Source organism: Aphelocoma coerulescens, chromosome 1A, assembly GCF_041296385.1.
Source record: "Aphelocoma coerulescens isolate FSJ_1873_10779 chromosome 1A, UR_Acoe_1.0, whole genome shotgun sequence".
Lineage (NCBI taxonomy): Eukaryota > Metazoa > Chordata > Aves > Passeriformes > Corvidae > Aphelocoma > Aphelocoma coerulescens.
In genome coordinates, this window is record NC_091014.1 from 63,643,771 (window position 1) to 63,665,550 (window position 21,780).

At 36.6% G+C, this 21,780-nt stretch overlaps 1 protein-coding gene across 3 annotated transcripts in view; it reads left to right on the forward strand.

Moving 5' to 3' along the window:
* Positions 1 to 21,780, forward strand: part of KDM7A (lysine demethylase 7A) — a 63,054-nt gene that overhangs the window by 12,174 nt on the left and 29,100 nt on the right. For all 3 annotated transcript variants that reach the window (XR_011147992.1, XM_069003185.1, XM_069003186.1), the window contains exons 2-4: positions 13,642 to 13,727; positions 19,653 to 19,770; positions 20,662 to 20,822. Coding sequence is in view for 2 of the 3 variants with exons in the window: in XM_069003185.1 (XP_068859286.1) it covers positions 13,642 to 13,727; positions 19,653 to 19,770; positions 20,662 to 20,822 (365 nt within the window). In the remaining variant the exon portion in view is untranslated. The remainder of the gene's footprint in view (positions 1 to 13,641; positions 13,728 to 19,652; positions 19,771 to 20,661; positions 20,823 to 21,780) is intronic.

A 21,780-nucleotide genomic window follows, 5' to 3' on the forward strand; every position in this document is an offset into this window, starting at 1 on the left:
TAGATGGATTTCATGTGCTTTGATCTGTGGCCGTTGCCATTTGTCCTGTCATTGGGCATTAGTGAGCAATGTCTGTTACCTTTCCCCTTCCATCAGGGCAATTTTCACACATTGATAGTAAAACATATTGATAAGGTTGGCAATTTTCTCCCAAAGAATTAATTTTGTGTTTTTCACAATAAGTGAACCATAATGTCTCCTGTAATTTTTACAGGAGCAGTAATTCAGTATTCATTTCCAGGAGACCTTTTGCAATAGGTCCTCTGCTTCATGTTTCATATTTTTCCTGTGCATTTCTTTGAACATTCTCGTTTGAGTCATGGGAATTTTGTCCTCTATGAAGAAGAAGGTATTTTAAGAGCTACATATGTGCACACTACACATATACTGATATATGGATAAAATCTTCTTTTTCCCATATAAAAGCACTGGGGCTGAGTAGCACAGACTGTGAAGTCAAGATTACCTCTAAAAATGTTTGTGTATAAAATTTAGACTAAAACATGTGGATTTGTGCTTTTGCAAGTACTTCAGAGGACTCTAAATAGCATATGATAGAGCAAAAATGGTTTTGGTACTGGATCTGAACTCATAAGAATTTTAGATTAAAATCAGTATGTCAAATTATATCCAGAATAAAAATAATGGATGCAGATAGAATTCAGTGCTGATGTAATGCAACCCCCAAACTCTATTTAGCTTTGTTCTTCACTATTTGAAGTTTCCACATGGTCTGGAAATTACTGTGCTTCATTAATTCCATCTGAAGAGGATTGAACAGTTAGATTTCTGTAGCTAGAATAATGCGTAAAAGTAACTTCTTGATATGTTAGGATTGCACGGGTGCAGTTTTGACCAGCATGCCCCTCTGGACCTCTATAAGCAGCTGAGAATCCAATAAAGATCTCTAAATTATAGGCATTATCTAGTTGATTGAAGGAGCTTTTTCTGCTTACTGCTCTGCCAGCCAGCCAATGTAACATCTGATATTTAGACTCATTATCTGTGTATCTGAAACAGTTTGCTTGTATCATAGCTTAAATAGAAGTTAATGTAATCAGATACTCCATCTGCTTTTGAAACGAGCATGGTGAGCTAGAGATGAGCCAGTTTGCTCTCAGATTTCTTCAGAAATGAAGCATCTGTCTCTACTTGCTATTGACTGCAAATCTATTTGCCTTATACAAGTAAGGTATCTCAAAGCTATAGGAGCCATCGTATTTTTGTGTTGTGATCAGAAGATGCAGAAATTATTCAGCTTAATAAAAAAGCTTGCTAAAAAGTTCTAGCAGTGTCTGAAAAATATTGCAGGCTGGAGGAAGAGTTACTCAGTTGAGGAGCAGATGAGTTGGAAATTGTCCTTGATTTTTATTTTTCATTTTTAATTTTTCTTAAAGGAGAACTATTTCATGAGTTTAATTTTGAAGCCAATAAAAGCTTTATTTCAGGTACTGCTGCCGGGTCTCTGAATGCTACTGTGACTGTTCAGGCTACTTAGTAGAAGGCTCCAGGAGGTCTTTAAACCAATCTGGGTAAGAATTTTTTAACCCAGTTAGGGGGTAAAGTGTTTTTGGTGTAAGGAGCCAATTAAAAGGTGTGTAAAGCAGGCTGAAGCCAAGTTTGCTGTTGCTGCAGTCTGTAAAAGCAGAAAACAGACATACAGTAACCCAAGAATAAGGGATTTGCAGCAATGGAGTTTTAAGTTGTGCTAATACTGGTTGCTGGTGCTAGAATGTGGGAGACAGAAAACTGTATCTCCTAATGTTGTTAGCAAAAAAGTCCTATTTTCAAATCATTCCTGACATCATTTTTCAATTGAAGTGGCACAGTTTAAAAACAATCATTAGTGTCCTAATGATTGCCCCTCAGGCCAGGAAGTCATTGTGGGTTTGTTGTTGTTTGACTCCAAATCCTTTTTTATCACTTGAGATACTTGAGAACAAGACAGATCTGATGGTGTCTACTGACAGTGTTACTCAGGATGTCATAAGCTTTGCAGACTGTGTATTGCATAAAATAACAGTGCTGATAGTACTTGTCAGGCTTCACAATCTTTTTAAACAGCTCATCTTTATTAGGCAACATGATCTTTCTAAACAACTCATCTTTATTAGACAACCAGAATAACCAGCTCGTACTTTCTCTGTAGGAGTCTGCAGTCCGTGCACTTTGTAGATGAGGAACATTCAACACTTCTAGCTGTCAAGAAGGAGATGGAACTGCTGAAGACATACCAAAAAACTCCCAAATGAATTTAAAAATGCTTAGAGTGCAGATTGCCTAAAAGAGGTGGTTGAACTAATATTAATGTTAGAGACAATTGTTACATAAAAATAATATAATAAATGTTTTTTGTGAGACTTTGATGTAGGTAATTATGGAATTTAGAAACTGTTGTGAGTATGCAAGTCAGTGAGTATGCAAGAACCATTAGTGAGATTTTGTTTTGATCACTCTCTAAAAGACACAGGTATCTTCCCACTTCAGAGTGGTCCTCATGCATCTCTCAAACTAGAAGGTGGGAATTTAGCTGAGAGTTTGTCCTTTTGATCTTCTTCTGCTTTATGGAAAACTGTTTGATGTGGTTTAGAAGTGTAGCTTCCAAACTGTTTGGATTACTTGTTTTATAGTTACTGTTTTACTTCAATGTATTACTGGAAAGAGTGTTTTGTAGGCAAATATTATATTGGTAGTAGCATAATGTCATACACCTGCCTAAAACTTGCCTCAGCTACTCCTGTAGCTGGAGCTACAGATAATTGGTCTCAGGGATCTGATTAGACACTTCATCAGAGCAGGACTGGGATGCCTAAAAGAAGTCAGACGAAGACCATCTTTATGCTGTGCTGTCTAAGAAAGCCTTGGTTCACATATGACAGTGCCAATGCCTCCATCTCTTGGACTTGGTAATGCCTCTCTTGATGTTATGTGGGGTATGTGGTTGAAGTCAAGGAGGTTTTTCAGGTGCAGGCAGGGATGTTCCTGCAGTTTAACTGGTAAGGTATTGGCAGTTCATCTGTTAGGCCACAGTAGTTCTGAGTCTTAGTGAATAATGAAGTCCCAGCTGTCGGTCTGACCAGGGGCAAGTCCTACTTCCCGTATCCCTCTCTCCGAATTACATAGTCCTCTTCTCTCTCTCATAGATTGCCTCTGACAGCGGCCCAGCTGTGCTGTAATCTGACTTGATAAACAGGCAAAAGACTGGCTAGGTTAGTTTCTGTCAGATTAGTGAATAAAAACAGGTTGCCTTGTAACCAGGCAAGTACCAGGGCTGCTGCAGGGAAGGGGAGTGGGAGTGCCTTCTTGGAAGGGAATGAATAACCTGCCTCTTCCAGTGGCTGCAAGTCGTTGAATCAATGCAAGCTATGTCATGTAATTGCTTCCTAAAATTTGTTTGTCATTTTGGATTGAACCTCAGTTTCTCTTCATAGGGTGTGTGTTTATAATTCCATTAATTTCAGTCTTTTTTCCTTCCTTTCCAATGCTCCCTCTCTTTGAAACAAGTAACTAATATGTCTGTTCTGTGTATAAAAGGTCCTTGCTCTACCTAATAGGAAACTGCACTGAAAATGGAACAGAAATTCCTGTTGTTTGCAGTCAAAAGACTTGGTTGGGATGTGAGTAGATCTTAAAAGTGTATAATACACAGTATTTCATTAAGATGGCTATTGAGAATTGACAGGAGTCTGTGTGAAAGTTGGAGCTGAGGAAGATTAGGACAAAAAGCTAAGAACCTAAAAGTTGAGGCAGGCAAATATGTGTAGACTGTATATCATAGAATCACTAAGGTCAGAAAAGATCTCATAAGATTATCTGAGTCTAACTATTAAACTAACACTGTCATGTTCACCACTAATCCATGTCCCCAAACACCATATCCACGTGTTTTTTGAACACTTAGAGGTGGTGATTCCATTATATATATATACATATGTAATTAAGGACATGTAATAAGCAGCTTTAATTTGCTGTGTTAAAGTTGTTGTAGTTGCTTCATTCCTGAATGAGTGAACGTTTAATTAACCTGTATACTGACTTCCCTTTTCCAGCCTTTTGTTATCTCTGTAGAGCTTAGGATATTTCTTCCTTTTTTTCTGCTGGGGAAATAATGGTAGCAATTTTAGTAGTAGTTTGTTCTTGGGTAGAACACAACTGCACACAGAGGCACTCAATTAAGATGTCTGTTTCAAGATGGGTATGGAGGCTGTTTTAAATGGTTGAAGATTTTGTAGTGTGGTGGTGGGGGTTTTTTTTTATTGTTTCTGTTTGGTTGGTTTTTTTGTTTTTATAGAATCAAGACAAGAGTGTCAGTTCTGCCTTTAAACCCTCTGGTTTGAAGGTATTATTTTAAAGTACTTAATTTTTGCTTGTTGTAAGTTTGGGATTTTTTTTTTATTTATAAGCACAATTAGAATAACCCTGTCTGGGAATTGAAATAAGGCAAATTACCTAAATAAGATGCAGTTATGTGTCAGGGCGGTTTACTAGATTCTGTTTTATCTTAGGGGGGAAGAGGTTAACTGTTGACTTGTAGTCTTGAGGAGGAGATAAAAATACATCATTGAAGAACTTTCTTAATCACCTATAAAACTTTTGTCATTAGTGTATACAGAAGAAGTTATTCTCTGTCTTAAATAACTAATGTGTTTTCTTCTCTTTGTTTAGGGCCCATACTACTTAAATAGTGCTGTTCTAGACTGTGCCTTATAACCAGAACTGAAATTCATGTTGGCTGTGGTCAGATAAATTGGGACTCCAGTGTTCCTAGAATTAATTGAAATCCAATGTTAATCCTTTTTCCTGCATCAATTGTGGGAAGAACAGGATAGTTCTCATTTATTTCAACAGGCTTAAAGCAGTTGCAACTTCTCTAAGACACAGTGCCTGAAGTCAGATTGGACTATTGTTCCTCCTTCTCTTTGGGGTGTCAGTCTGGCCACGCTGGGAAAATCAATGGAGAAAGAGGAGTCTGAACTGCTATAGAGAATCTTTCTGAATTCCTTAGCAGTGTGCTTTGCTTCATATGTGAAGGGTTACACAGATTGCTGGTTTTAAAGTGCTAAAAAGAATTTCTTCATGTCAGATCAATGTATATTTTTCTTTCTTTCCTAGAAATCTTGTGTCATGATTCACCTGCTGGTATCATCCTTGTTTCTCTCAATGGTTTCACACTGAAATAAGGCCTTCAGCTATCACAGCTGCTTTTAAAATACTTTTCTTGTTTTTTTTTCTTCTCTGCTCTCACTGACAAGCTGTTTAGTTTTGAGGTCTGCTGTAGTTTTTTTATATGTTATTTCTTTGATTGTCTTGAGGCAGCTTATTTTGCCAAAATCTACACAAAAAAATTCAGACTAAAAGATTCAGGTTCCTTCAGACCTTCATTTTTGTAAAAGAGTGATTTTAAAAGGACAGGAACAAAATTAATTGTAAATACTCTTTTAAATCAGCTTGATGCAATCAGTCTGGTTGGGAAGAATAAGTAGAAATCTCCTTTGGCATAGGAAGGATGAAGAAATTTGTTATATGCTTAATAGATGATACTAAACAGAAGGAACACATCAAAAACACTTCAGTAATGTTAACTTGGCTCAGTCAGGAAATTGTCATTAGGAAAAGTAACTTCTCATAAACTGCTACACATAATGCATGATGGTTGCTGCCACTATGGGTTAACCTGGACTGCATGTCTCTTCCTAGAAGTCTTACATTGTAGTGAAAATGTTGTTTGATCTCAGTGTATATTTCTGCACATAAAGCTGTTTGGATTTTCTGAGCATTTAATTCTTTCACTTCCGTTTGAACAGTCATTTGACTTCATTCTGCTTAAATTCCTAATAGTTATATGAAATGCTTGTGTAGAAAATCAGCTTTCCACACAATCTTTTCACCAAAGATTAGAGATAAGAACATGTTGATTATGCCAAATATTCAGTTGTCAAAGTATTTTCTAAAAGTAATGACTCTCTCTCCTACCTTCATTCTAGCAATTTCAATAAATTGAACTTACTGTACTTAAAATCCAGATCTTGGAAAAAAACGTGTTGGGTTTCAAAAACATACCAGTTTGTTTTCAGACTGGACTGATATTATGGAATGGAAGAGTCAGTTTACACATAATGTACATCACTATTTTTTCCTTGAGCTTTTAGGTAACATGATGATTATGTTGACTACGTGGCTACTTTCTCAATGCAAGTAGAAAGTTTGTTGTATTTGTGACTGAATCTATTTCATTTTGTAACTTGATAGCTTTGTTCCATTGACCATAATTTTCCTATTAGGTTTCTACTTTCAGAACCATTCCTTAGAATTAGGCTTTCTTTGACAAGATGTCATATACTGATTTTATTTATTTGAACCTCTGTGCTTTGAGGGAGTGAAAAGCACGGTTACTTGAGAAAGAAATTATGTATACTGATTTTCTTTCTCAATGGAAAAATGTGCAAGAGTATTGCCATTAAAAGTGTTTTCTGAAAGGACAACACTAGAATCGCTATCAAACTTCAAATTTTATCTCAGAAGGTGCAGGAAGTCCGAGACTTTGGAAGGCCCTTTGGAATTCAAAATAGATCATGTACCTGTCTGCATGTTTGTGTTATTGCAATACCTCATTTCAGAGAAATATTACATAATTTAAAAGCAGTAGGGTTGAATTACAGTAGGGAAGTCTAAACCTATGTAACGAACATCAGTGTTTTTAATGTGCAATTTGGTGGTTAATCATAAGTAGACCAAGGCCTCTTAGGACTTTGGAAGTATCAGAACAGATGTGTCTGAGCAATCAAAGGTCAGAGTTTTATGTATATTATGGCATGCAGCATTGTTGTTCTTGGGATTCTTATCTGTGTTGAAGGATGATGCAATATTTAATAAATTAGTATATCTTTAGGTGTTTTGAGAGTTGGCCTTACGTGTCATTTTTCTGTCCTTAAGAACTTGGTTGGTGGAATGTGTTTGAGTGAATATGTGCTAAAGCTAGGTAAGCTGCTGGGCCAACATGCATATATTCTCTACATATCTAAAAAATGTTTTTGTTTTTTATTCTGGAGAAAATTGGTAATTTTGAGAGAGGGGAATGTTTGCTACAGATAGAAAAACAGAATAACTGCTATTTAAAAAATATTTTTTAAGTGTAGTTATGCACGTTCTTCGGGTTGTGTTTATATCAGTTGCTCCCTTTTAAAAGGTATTTTGCTTTGCAAAGTGAATATGGCAAAAGTAAAACCTCTAATAGTTTTATGCTGAGTATTCTGTTTTGTAATTTAAGGTAGTAATTCTATATCTAGTGTATAGAAGTTGGTCACTTTTCAAAAATTATTTCATTTCAGAAGTAAATCCTTGTAAGCTTATTGTGATTCCGAAACTGTTACCATGCTTATCATGGTAAGATGAAGAGATAGTGGAAGGAAACACCAGCTTTCTCACGTTGCTTTGTGGTTTCTTTTGGTCTGTTTTGTTTTCTTTGGTGTAACTGCATGCATTTTGAAGAGTGGGGCTGGAGGGGAGATCTGTCTAGCTTAAGGTCCAGGTTTTTAAAGCTCACTACATTTATTTTAAATTTTAAACTCTTCTTAAAGTAAACTTCATTCTTTAATCTGTTTTTGTGCTGTGGGATGGTACGGAGTCTGTCAATAGTATTATCACGCTGACTTTGTCTTTCTATTCCTAATTAAGTATTTTATTATTGTCCTGTAACAAGTGGCAGATGTGGCTGTTTGGTTGTGGCAGTGACATCTTTAGTGCTTCCATTGTTTTAACCTGTAAATATTGTCTACTTGGCATCCTTTTCCCGCTTGGAGAGCATAGGTTTAAATTAAATGACTAACCAGAATTCCTTAAAATCTGCCAGACAGACTTCCTACCCCATACTTTTCTTTGCATTCTTGGGATGGGGTAGGAGAAGCTGTTATTTGCATAACTTGCAAGCTCACTAATTAATTTTGGCAAGAATTACAATCATTTTTTGGGGTTTGTTATGCTCAAACAGATTAGGACTGAAAGTAGCAACTACAGACCTTGTTACAGATAAAATGAAAAGTTTGCTATAATGCTTGCCTACTACTTAGAGTTATTTGCTCAGTATATTAATAGAAATAGCTCTCATCCCTGTTGATTTGAAATTCAATATGAAGGCCTGATAGTAAAAGGTATATTATCAGCATAAGATTGCTAAACAGTCATCTCCTTCCTATTTAGCAATCATTTTTAGAAAGACAAAATAGAGATGAAGTAACAGAATATTTTCATTCATCTGTCTTCTTGAAAATAGCATTGTTATCTATTTGTTAAATATACGTATAAGTTATATATACATATAAGTGTAACATGCACCATTTTATTTTTTATTTCTAGGAATCTTACTGTTAAGGTTTCTAAAACCTATTTGAAAAAGTGAGTTGAGTGGCAGTTTTTTTTCTTTCGGATCAGCTTATTGAACTGACTTGTCATGTGGCTGCCTGATGGTTTAGATTTGGGGAGAGAAACAATGGAAGCCCATGGTCAGACAGTGAGAGGAAGGAGGGTGGGACCTTTTTTTCAGCAGCGACAGCTATGTTCAGTTTAATGCTATGAGAAGCTGTACCCTGCGGTAGTGACTTCAGTTTTTGGACAATTAAGGCTGTGCTGGAACTAATGAATCTTTGCTACCTCCAGAATTGCCTTGTTCCTTTCCTCATCGCTGTTAAGACACAGCAGAGACTCACTATCTATATATCTTCTTGGCTGTTCTGTGGATGACTGGAAATTGAGAAAGCATTTTGGCGATCTGCTCTGTCAGATAATAGGAAACATGCTTATACCCCTAGTAATTGTCTATAGCCCTGCCTTCTTGGTAACAGGGAACATGCTTTAATACCCTTAGTCTTTTTCTACTCTTCCAGGATTTTTGTTGATTTGTTTTCTTCCTACTGGATGTCAAGACCTGTGCTTTTTTCCTCCTTTTACGGATAAAGCCTGCAGTGCTCACTGAGGCATATCAGGGAAAGGTTGTGGGTGCCAATGCAAGGGTGGACGTGAAGAGGACGTGCTGAGTTCTTGTTCATAAACAGGATTGTAGAGAAAGAAAAAGGTTGTCCATAGTGTTTATTCAGGGAGAATATAAGGGGATCTTGGAAAAATGTAATTTTTAGTAATTTTATAGCTTGGAAAAGATTTTGAGCACAGGTTTTGTGCTTAACTAAACGTACTAGCAAGAGCCCCATACCTGCATTTTTGCTGCACAATGACCACAAAAAAAGTCAGACTGTTCAGGTCAGACTGTGGAAAACCAAGAGATCTTGGGGCCTGAACTTCATGTGTCCCAATAATAAATAAGAGACTTTAAAAAACTGTCTCAGTTTTGAGCTGTAAATCAATATCTAATTGTAAAATAATATGTATCCAACAATATCTGTTGAAGAACTGCTAGACATGCCTGTGATGTCCGGTACTGTTTTGTCATCTGCTAGGTGAAGCTTATAGGTGCAAAGGGTCGTGCTGGTTTGGAGAGAAGCAGAAGCTATTGTAGGAGACTGCCTGAAAAGTCTGAGTGCATCTAGAAAGATGAGCCTGTAAGATTGTTTTGCACATGCTCCTGAAAGAGGTGGGAAAGGACCAGAAGCAGTAGGGGGAAGGAACAGAAGAGGGAAGCCAAGAGGATGATGTCCCATATACAGCCCATCTTCTTGACAAATTAGCTCTTTTCCCTATTGATGGTGATTCATCTGTTTTCTGCTTTCTTTTTATTAGATCACTGAGAATTGCTTACATCTCTCAATTTCCAAGGTTTTATTTTCAGTATGTTGTATACAGGAAATCTCAGAATTTTCCTAGTAGGAAAATCTTCCTGGTTTAATCTAGGAATTAAACTGGGAAAATGGGCATCTACACCTTGCTAATTTCTTGACTTTTATAGTGCTATTTGTGTAATCAGTCTCTTCTACATTTGGAATCTTATATAATGGTAGAGTACATATACTACTTGTTTCAATAAATTAGCTTTTCAAGTAATCTTACACCCTTAAGAACAGTGAAAATAAGGCCTTTGATCAAGAGTGCTTTGGATTTTTTTCTTAAATCAGAATTCTTTCAGTCATGCCAGCAAAGGCAGTTAAGCAATCTCTAAAATGTTGTGCTTGGTAACAACAGAAGTAGGGAAGAGAAAAGCCAGGCTGGATTGAGAGCAAGCAGGTATTAGATGTGGAAGGTGCAGCAGCCTGTGTGGTGACTGACACGGATCCAATATTTATTCACACTGCGCTGTGGTAGGAGAGATGTGCCAGGTGCCTTGGGTGGCTTACAATGTACAGCCATGCAGTCTCCAGGGATAATGCTTCTTCTAACTGTCTTGGACTTTTGCAAACTCCCTGTACAAGACTTTCCAGCATAATTGTGAAATAGTTGTTGAATCTGTCATTCTGAATTATCAGCGCTTACCTCTTAAATTGTAAATTAATAACAATACTGCAGAAGAGAACAGCCTCTGCAGGACTTCCCCCAGCACTGTGGAAGAAGCCTTATTGGCCCTTTACCAAAAAGCAGAGGTCTACTAGTGCTTGCCAGAGATGTTAGAGAGTCCTCTTCTGATTGTTTTTGATTTAAACTTTCTGCTTTTACATAGCTACAAATTTAATGATCAAATGGAAAGCTGAGACTAAATCAAAAATGTTCGCCTTCCAGTGAGACTTAAGTCAGGAGAATGGGTTCCTCAAACTTCTAGTAGCCAGAGATTTCTTCAGATGCCAGGGATGGGCATGTTCTTGTGTGTGAAAAAACTTAACACTTCCCACTTCTTTTGGTACCTCTTGCTGACCTTGCCTTGATACTAAACACCCTCGGGAAGTTAGGAGTGTCTGACCACTCTGAGACTGATGTAATGAAATCTATTTTAAACTAATTTTTTTTACCTTGCTACTCCTTCTAGAGCATTGCAAGTGAAATTGGGCCTGGTTAGCCTTTCCACCTTCATGAGCAGAATTAAAGGTGTATTTCTGCATAGTCTTGTACCATTGTTTTTTCTTTTTAATTAGTATTACTGTATTTTATTGTGTAATACTGTAGGCCTTCCACTGTTCCTGAGGATTAGTCTGTGACCTCCCTGTAGGAGATGAGCAATTCAGAAACTAGGTAATATATACTCAAGACATTTCAACCCAAATGGATTGGGTTGATTGCAAGGTGAAGGGTAATAATATTTCATAGAGGAAGACATCAGTGGATTGGGAGTGTTGCAGTGTTTGTTAATGTTTTCCAGGCTCTCTGCTACCTCTTGGTGACCTTGTTTTGATGCTTGAGGTCTGAAGTTGCGTTTACCACAGTAATTGATTGCTTGCTAGTAGCCAGAGTGATTAATGTCAGATTCATCTGTGTGCGTTGGAGAAAGAGATGCAGGGAAGTGACTTGTAATGGTGCTGTGTGTGATTGATGTGCTCTGTGGCATCCCTGGCAATGCTTGTTCTTGCAGGTGCTGGCACCTCGTTTGCCCTTTGCTTCAGTCAGGCATCTGCTGCTGGATTCACTTCCATGATCTCCAGTTAGTGTTTTGTGTTTCCAGTGCTGCATTTATGGCATAAATAGTAGACTGAAAATGTTTGCTTCCCTTACTGAATGGCTATTCCAGCCATTATAATACTGTTCCAGTCTCTGTACACAAAATCCCCTGTGCCTCCATGAAAGGTTATGGAGTTAATCGTTAGTGCTAAGCCTGAAAATAAAGCAGAAATTCTGTTATCTGTAACATTCAATAAGAGACAATAAAATTAAGATTCTTAAACTGAATAGGACAAATAGTTGTCAAAGCTGGAGGCTATTTTTACTATATTTTTATGCAAAGTTCTTACTGTTAGCAAGATAATCTGATTGGAGTGATGATGAATGTATCAGATAAACACCAAGAAAAAGGGAAGGGAATAAATGAAGTGCAAACTTGATCAAGATACAGTTCAACATAAATATCTTTAGCTGTTCAAAAATTAGAAATTTAGCTAAAATAATGAGATTCCTAAAGATGTATAAAACCAGCCTTCTCATTTGAGGCTTTTAGAGTGTACATTTTAAAACAATTTTCTTATAATGCATAGGATTATGAGTCATTCATCTATTCTATAAAAAGAGGGAGAACACAAGCAGAAGGAAATGGGACATGCATTTTTAAAGACTGCTTCTGGCTTCCTTTTTGTTTGTATGTCAGCTGGATTTTCATGTAATAATGATTCTTGTAGCTGTGGTCTTAAAGCAGATGCTAAATATTGCAAGAATTGTGATGGACTGTGGCAGCTGATTGTATTTAGATTTTAAAATAGTATGCATATAAAAAAGCTAAATAATTTCTGGATTTCGTGTGGTATGTAGGGAATGGGGAAGTAGAACTTGCTGAATGTTTAGAGGGAACTCAGCATGCACTTCTATTTGATAGTTACGTGGGAGATGCTCTTCAGGTTCAGATTGGATTGGCTCATTGTGCTTTCAGTGCTAGACTGTTTCTTGTATTGTTTTGGCAGCATGTACTGACACTTGCTGGAGCGTGTCAGCAGTTTTGGCACAAGGCTGCTGAGGAAAAGACTTTGTTGTAGCTGGATCATTTCAAAGCTCCAGTATCTGAGCACTCATTACATTTGATATGAAATGGGTTACGTGACTGGGGTAGTGTTCCAGCTCTTATGTTACTGGAGTGCACTGAGTGTACGTACCTAATTTTGGTGTAAATGTTCAGGGTTGTATTCTTTTTTTCTGTATTAACTGTAAAGTCAGCAATTTTGTAAGTGTCAATGAACTTTTCAGAGAATGAAGAACTCTGCCAGGATTCAGACCAGCAAGCAGGGATTACTTGTTTTTTTTTTTTTTCTTAAGAACTTCGTGCAAAAGCACATGTTCTCCAATGAACCTCTAGTGTTTCAGCTTCTAAGAAAATGTACTTCACTGACTTTAAAATTGTGTTGTTTAGAGATCAGCAGAGTAGATGCTTTGTCACGACTGTTGCAAAGATTTTGCTTTTAATCACATTTTAACTGTTTTATCTGGAAAAAAAATGCACTGAGAAAATATTACATCTCTCAAATGCTCTTTAAAATACTTGCTGCTATTTTCAGCCAAAACCAGTTCTACTAGGTTATTTTGTGGTCACTTGTGTAGCTTATGAAACCAGTTCTATTGTAAAGATTTCAAGAAGAACATGAAAGTATTCTTCATTAATTTGTCTTGGGGGGTAGGAGTCAGTTACATGCTTTTTGCAGAAAGAAAAAGCAAGACAAGAAAAATATCCATGATATCTTCTATAAATTAACAGCACATAAACATGAGATTTTTTTTTCCTTGACTCATAGCTTCTGTGAGCAAAATTGCTTGAACTATTTTGTATAAACTGTTTCCTGTAATTAGGATCAAAGTTTTGGGGTCAATGGTGTATATATATTGTGGATTTGCTCATTTTTAAAGGAATTTGATTCTTGTTTCCTGTTTATGATTTTTTTTAATGGCATTCTGTGTTCAGTGATAAATTATTACTCAAAATTTATGTGGCAACCCAGTAGTTGAGATAATCTGGTATCTCATTATCATTTTGTAGAGTAAGCATGTTTTGATAAAAGCCTAAGATTTAATTATTTTTTAGCTTGAAAAGTAAACCCTGTGTGCATTCTCATTAACATGTAAAAAATATTATTCCAGCTGCGTTGGGGTAGAGGAGCACCATGCTGTTGACATTGATCTATACCATTGTCCCAACTGTGCAATTCTCCATGGACCTTCTCTAAGTAAGTACGGGTTATTCAGATTTCATCTTACACGTTTGGACTGTTTTCTCTCCATGTACAACTGCAAAGGACTGCTCAAAGAATATACAAGATGAGTTTGATTATTTAGAAGGTACTGGTTTTACATGACGAACTCTGAGCTGATTAAAAACCCACAAAACAAACAAACCATCTTGAAAGGCTCCCTGATGTGGAGATGCAGATAGAATAAAATATAAGGCATAGCTATAGACTGGAGAAATCAAAGTGCACAGAGTCAGTAGAAAACAATCTGGACTTGGCAGAGAGGGAGAAAATGAAAATTAGGGAATCACCATTTTTTAAAAAAAAGGAAAACACAAAGATGGCTTCAAGGTTCCTGTATTTTAATTATCAAAGTTCTGATAAATACCTAAGTAGGCAACTTTGAAAAAATGTACAAGTTAGGTGTCTTTCCTTTCTTGATGGTTGTAGGTTATATGCCACTATAGTCAAACACAACTTTTCAACAGTGAAAGCAGAATATGAACATCCTGTGAGTGGTGTTTGTTTGTGCTTTTTGTTGTTTGTTTTTGATTTTGTTCCCCCCCCCCCTTAATATCCTTGAAAGTTACACAGTTCCAAATCTCAGGTTATGATTTATAAACAAGGTCAAAATGAGTTGCCAGACAAGTCTGATACAGAGCAACAAGAGACATCTCTTTGGTTCTCCTTTCAGTAGATAAATTTGCTGTAGAGATCTGCAGTGGAAAATTGAAACATATTTTCTTTCGGTGACTACTGAAAGGATACTGCTTCACTGGACTCCTTAGATTTCCTCCCATGTCTTCCCTTCTCAAGCAGAAACAGTATTGTGAAAAATCTAAAAATAAATGTCACCTTTCCAACCATGAATTAAATTTCTGTGTTCTGACCTGAAAAGTATAAGCAACGTGTCTTTATCCTCCGAGCACTGAGCCATGGTCATTTGTGTTTTCTGATGTGGGTTTGTTTGTGGGTTTTGTTGTTGTTGATTTTGGGGGTTTGGTTTTTTTTTTTTGGTTTTTGGGTTTTTTCTCTTGAAGACACCACATAATGTTTTATAGTCAATGCTGACTTAAGATATATAATAGTTTCAAATCTGAATTTACTTTACGTTTAGAAATAAGTTTAAAACCACCGTCAGTGATAGTCTTGTGGGGTATGAACAAAATGATTAAGCATCAATTGCTGATGTAATTAATGCATGTTACATGATATATATCTTCTGTAATATGTGAGTTCAAGGTCTGTCAGCTAAAAGGTAAGATAAATGCTGTTTTATGTAGTTCTAGTTTTTAGTACTCCAGTGGTCATTTTCAGTTCAAAAACTTCATGTTTGTCTTATAAGTCAGAATACAAACAACAGCCATTTTTTTCCTTACCTTTCTGTCTCCTTTTTTCTGTGTAATAGAGGGACTAGGAAGAGAAGAGGGATCATATCAGACTTTTCAAAGTTTGAAATTTCTTTTTGAAATTTGAAATTTCTTTTCTCTTCTTGATTACTGGGAACTAGTCTGCTTCACCCTGATGCCTGTAAAATAACCTTTCTTGTAGTGTAAGTGCTGTCTTACCTGCACCAATTTGACAGTGAGATAAGAGGGATTTTTGTTTTGGAAGTCTTTTCAAAAAGACAAGAATCTGTGGTAAAAATTATCCTTGTTATTTCATATTGCCTCAAGTGTGTAGATCATCTGGATTTAGTAGAAGCTTCAGACATGTCAGTTACCAACCCAAACAGAGGTGATATAATTAAATATGTCTTCACATTGAATTTCATTAATTGTTCTCAGCTGTCAGAATCAAATCTGTGGCAGTTTGTGGTTTGGGCCCTACTTCCTTTAGTTTTTAAAAAGACTGATAATGTCTCATGTTCCAGAGTACTTCAGTCATATGAAATTATGTATGTAAGTAAAAAAAGCATTTTAATGTACAGCTTCATATTCTAAAATAAGTTTGTCTGAGAGTTTTCAAAGAGACGAAAATTCAGCTAAGAGGGCAAGTATATATCTGTGATTGCAACAGAATTTATAATCAAATGAGGTAGTGCAAAAAATTTACTTAAAATATACAAGAAACACATACTTTATAGTACAAATGGATGGGTACTTTCAGTATCCTACAAAATTGATTATGTAAAAGTTCCAATAATGAAAAGAAAGCTACTGAGTATTAGATGGAAAGATAAAATTGACTAATCAATTCCTTCATGTATTTAAAAGAAAAAAATCCTCTTGCTGATTTGAAAGAACAATTTTGCAAGACCTTTAGTAAGCAGCTGTGTGTATAAAATGCTAAATAATTAATCCTAAAATCCAAAATAATTTTAGAAAAGAGCAATTAAAAAAAATAGTAATACACTGTGGAGGGTTTTTTTTAGATTGTTTGATTTAGAGTATTCATATTCATTTTGTTAGTTTCAGAGTTCTCTCAGTGATCCTTAAGTCTGAAAATGCTCTATTTGCATGAATCTGAGAGTCAGATGTTTCACCAGCTTATGATGTCCAGAGCTTTGAGAAAGCACAAGGTTCAGTAAGTCCTAATAAGACTGTGGTTGTCAAAACATTACTTTCTTCACCTGGTTTTGCCTTCTCAGTTCTGTAAATACCCTCCAACCAGTATCTTTTTGTTTTTGGTATTAATGCCCATGCTTGGTCTGAGCTGAGAATATAAGATGTTGTACCAGGCCTTAGAAGGGTATTCTGTGATTTACTGTGTGCTCCTTAAAACTTTGCAGTCTTCCTGTGCAAATGTTTCTCTTGCCTTTTTGGTCACTGGGAATCTCCAGTGCCACTTCCAAGGCTTGGGGCCTCATTGTACATGTGTACACCTCTTGATGGTCTCCATTTGAAGTCTAGCAGATGGTGGTCTCTGAGGGAAGCAGTCTAGTAGTGGGAGAAGGCAGGGAGGAGTGTTTGCCTGAGCAGAGACAGTTATTGGCCCACTGTTTTGAGTGTATGAGGAAGGTAATTAAAAAAAAACCAAAACAAAACATCATCTTTACACTTAATTTTCATTAAAACTTCCAGGACACACTTTTTTTTTTTTTTTCTCACCCTCCCTGCAACTGTCTTGTGTAGTTCTTAGTGTTGTCACAACTGGTTTTACCTCAATTTTTAGAAACACCAAGGGTGAACACTGGTTCCTTCCTTAATTTGAGCATTAGGATCCATTCAGTTAAAATGTTTTTTTTTCCCAGTTGTTTCTGTAATGTCTTAAGGGGTTAAAAAAGCTCTAGAGTTAAGAGATACGTAAGCAGAGAAAGTTTTCATTACTGTTTCCTCTTCTTCAGTGTTCCCTCATGAAAGGATGATGTACATTGGCCAAGTACAAGCAAAAGAATGATTTTATTTTCTGATTTGTAAGTGTTGGAAAGACAGACTTTAAAAAGTGTTTCTGTGCTATAAAATCTCTTAAGCAGCTGTATCGTCTTACAATTTTAATGAGCTGTTGTAACAGCAGTGAATTTATGGGGAACTACTCTGCTGAAAATTAGTATTAGCCACTAATTTCTTGTATTATTATTTATGACTGAGAAAATAGCTTTGAAAACTTAATAAACCTGTCTTCATTATTTATGAAGTTTTACAGTATTTGGATAGTTGGCTCATTAAGCAGCACTGGTTTTCAGGTTAGCAAAGATCTGTAAATGTCAGTTTATTCTCTTAAATGTCTTCTAAAGGGTCCATGTTGTTATGTGTGTAGGAAACAGCACATCAATAGGAATTATTCCCTCTTAAGTGTAATGACTATAAGATGTCCATTATTCCTGTGGAATCAACTGTTTTTTTCTGGAGAAGCAGCAATTTCTTTTTCTTTCCTAGAAACTATTTTTCCCCTCCTCATACGTCCCCAGCTTCCTATTTCAGTGAGCTGTGTTTTCAGTATTGCTAATGCTTTTTTACATTTTGGATATGTCACGACTTAGGTGAATTTAAGAATGAGCTCTTCCATGAAGTTAAAATTTGTATTAATGTAGTGGTTTTGCTGGATGTTGTATTTACATTTCAGGCTGTTTGGCAGACAATTATAAAACACTACTTTTGTTGACAAATAACATCAGCTTTTTCCTCTTCTGAGTTTCCTCAGCATATATACAACTAAATTACTGTTTAATATTAGTGGTTAAATTATAGATCTGATGTCAGTAAATATTCTTGGGGCAGTCTTCCAGTAGCAGCTGTCTAACTGGGGAGCATTTGGCTTTTTTAGCAAAAACTGAAATGCAGCCTTAAAATTACTGGACCCTTAGTGTGTTTCTTAGTACTGTAAGTGATATGCTGGCAAGTCAATAGATTAGAAGGGCAGGAAGTTCAACACTCTAGGAGTTTGTTTCCCAAATGATGAGATGGTGGTCCCTTTTGCAGAGGCACCTCTTGATGACTTAATTGGGCTTCTCAGCCTGTTGAGAGTTTGAGGATGAGGAAGGTAGGTTTGTTTGTAGAGAGGGAAAGTGCTCTGAAGAGCAGTGTACTAACAAACAGATGATACCACCAAGGGCTTCCATTCAAGGCTGTAAGCTTGTGTTCTTTATAAATGAAGACGAAAAATGAGTGGTTGATGAAACTGAATCAATAAAATACCCGTTATGAAATGATTTGTCGTGAAATTATGAAAATTTGAAGACAGGCAGTTAAGTTAACCATGATATCATAAGTCACTTTGTCCTCTCCTTCACTCAAGGTCAAAAAATTCAAATGCGGAGGCTACATACAGCTTAAAATGTTTTATTGAACAATCTTCCAATATGTAAAGGGGACTTATAAGAAATGACTTTTTACTGAGGTCTTTAGTGATAGGACAATGGATGATGGCTTTAAACTGAAAGAGAGTAGATTATAGATGAGAGAAGAAATTCTTTACTATAAGAGTGGTGAGCCACGGGCACAGGTTGCCCAGAGAAGTGGTGCATGCCTCATCCTGGGAGTGTTCAAGGCCAGGTTGGATGGGGCTTTGAGCAACCTGGGAGAGTGGAAGGTATCCCTGTTCATGCCGGGATATTGAAACTAGATGACCTTCAATGTTCCTTCCAACTCAAACCATTCTATGATTCTGTGAAAGTATATATACTCTTTTTTCATTTGAGTATCTGTTGTTTGTCATGGGGAGATCACCACAACAAGTTTCTATGAGAATGTCTAGTGTTTCAATTTCCTTGGCCTTTAAAGTATAAGGAGCTGTTAGAAATGCAGTTGTTACTATTGAACTATCAGTTTTGGATTCCTGAAATTGTAATAGAACTTTAATTTATCCTTTGTTTTTTATTAATGTGTTGTAGCAGTGCATTAAAGCTTCAAACTGCTCAGAGGTTGTATGTTTTGGCGTGCAGTGCCTTTGTTACATGTATTGTAAAGATCACACTTGCCCAAAACAGTTTGCATACAAAACTATTCTGGAGACATAAGCAATGGAAATGGTAGTGAATAGCAGTAATATTATCAGACTGGATGTGGGTGTACTTATGGGGTGTTGATAGTACACTGGGATTAAGTCTTGTTAACCTTGTGTGAATATGTAAAATGAAGTCTCTGGCTATTCAAAAGGTGTCATCCTTTTGTTGATTAAAAAAAAAAAAAGTCTGAGCTTTAAAAAATTCAAGCGTGATTTTTAGTTTTGTTGCTGATTTTTTAGATTTGTGCAGCTTTCAGGCTGCACCTGTTTACTTGTGTTGGATTGGATATGGAGTCTTAAATTGTGTATAGTGTGTGCTGAGATTCTCTTATAGAAGGAGCTATAAAAGTATAGAGAGCTACTGTGTCCTGCAGATTTCATTTGTTGCAGATGGGTAGAGTTTTACCTGATTAAAGAAATAAGGTTTGTTAATTACAGTAATGTGATTGAGGCATGTCTGTCTGACTGATGGGATGACTGCTAATCTGAGTCGTCTGATTTAACTAATTCCATGTTTAATCCCTCTGAACCTTGTAGTGAAGAAGAGGAGAAACTGGCACAGACATGACTACACAGAGCCAGATGATGGTTCCAAACCAGTGCAGGCTGGAACACGGACCTTTGTTAAACAGCTGCGGGCTCGCTCTTTCCCAAGGTACAGAACCTTACTTCCATATTTTGGTTGGAAAACACAAATGTCATCTGAGTGTGTCTTAGGGGAGGTGACTGATGTTTCTCTGCTTCACAAAGTGAAGGTTGAGGATGACTTCTTCCTTCTTTGGAATTCTTCCCATGCATTCTTTGGAATTCTTCCCAGTGCATCCCTGTTTCAGATGGGTACATTTGCCTTTTCATGCAGTAGCTTCTCCTGTTCAGTTTTGCACTGGGATGGGTTGTCTGTTGGGACTGCTGCAGGGCAGTCTGAGAGGTTTTGAGTTTTGGGGTGGGTTTTTTTTTTTTTGGTGTTTTTTTTTTTTTTTTTTTTTTTTTTTTTTGGTTTTGTTTGTTTTGTGTTTGTGCTCTTACTGTCAGAATATTGCCTGTCTACTCCTGTAGTTCAGGAAGAGTTCTCAGTTCCATTCCAAGTATCGTAGAACGTTCACATGAGCTGGTAGTCTACCCATTCTCACATGCTTTAGAAGAAAGCAGAGAAGCATGGTTATACTTTGATCCTGAGCTTGGCTGGCTGTCTCACTGAAACATGACTTAACAGTTCTTTAGAGCAGCTGCTGGTGGTGGTTGTTACTAGCAAAATGTACTTTAATGCCTCCTCTGAGAATTCTTTTTCCCCATCCTTTTAAGTTACTCTTTTCAGTCATATAGAAGGATTATGAGTTTCCAGATTATGCAAGACAGTAAGTTTCTTTGCTTGTTGAGGTTGTTTATTTTGTCTTTAGTTAAATGCTTAATAAAACAGTACTGTGTATTTCTTTTGGACTCAGATGTAGCCATTCCCATCTGTCTTCCCCCAAACTGAGACTTTTTTTATTTCAGTAGTGCTTGGAGGATGCTCTTCTGCTAATACTGCATCATTTCTTTCCACCAGTGCTGATGAAGTAATTTTGAAAATGCATGGAAGCCAGTTGACACAAAGATACCTGGAGAAACATGGGTTTGATGTTCCCATTATGGTTCCTAAGTTAGATGGTCTGGGACTCAGACTTCCTCCACCAACTTTCTCCGTTTTAGATGTGGAACGCTATGTAGGTAAGAGTCACTCTGGAGTACTTATTAAAATGATCCTGTCTGTAAATTAAAATAAACACTTGCATGATTATAAGAGCTTCCAGAGTGCTAAATATTTATTCTAAACTCAAGACTAGCAGAGAGTAAAATTAAAGCTGTGGTTTGGAGTGTTTTTTTCTTCCTCTCTCTCTGTTTTTTGGTGTATATCTGTTTGGTAGATGTGTGATAGAACTACAGCCTTAGTTCTCAACTTTCAAACCTGTTAATGTCAGTGCAAGCTATATGTGGGATGCTGGGGTTTTTTTCTGCAACATGTTGTAAGCCAAGGATAATGGGAATTGAATTAATCACTCTTAGGATTAATAAGTTTAATCATTGGTTAGGCTATGACAAAACTTTATGTTTTCGACTCAGTAAATTGGCCTTTCTGAATTCAATCTTCTTGAAAAATTTCCTACCTTGGCGTCCTTTGCCAGGAAAGCTAGGGCTTCCCAAGAACCACTTCTTTCTTATCAGATCTCTTATCATTCTGTAATTGTGCCAGCTTCATGTAAGCATGCAGTACAGACAGAGACCGAGCCAGTTGCAGCAGGACATTTCCTGTAACACATGGAACAGTTGAGAAGTCTGAGTGTATCCTCATGATCACCTAATGTAATGATGGGTGCTGAAAATAGGTTTTCTGTCCATCAATATTTTACAAAGGCACCACAAGTGTTGTCACCATTGTGATGATAAATAGTAATGTGTGTTCTGTCTTGAAGATTAGTTATCACTGTGATATTTCTGAGTCTTTTCTTTTGGATTTCTGCCTCTTTGGATTCAGAGGGAAACTTGATTGTCTCATCCTTATACACACATTTTGACCTGCCAAGTGTTACAGTTCAGGGAAAAAAATAGGAGTGCCCTAGATTTACCTTTATATTATTGAAATTAAAAATAAGAAAAAGGAATAAGTACTATTTCAGCTGGAATTTAT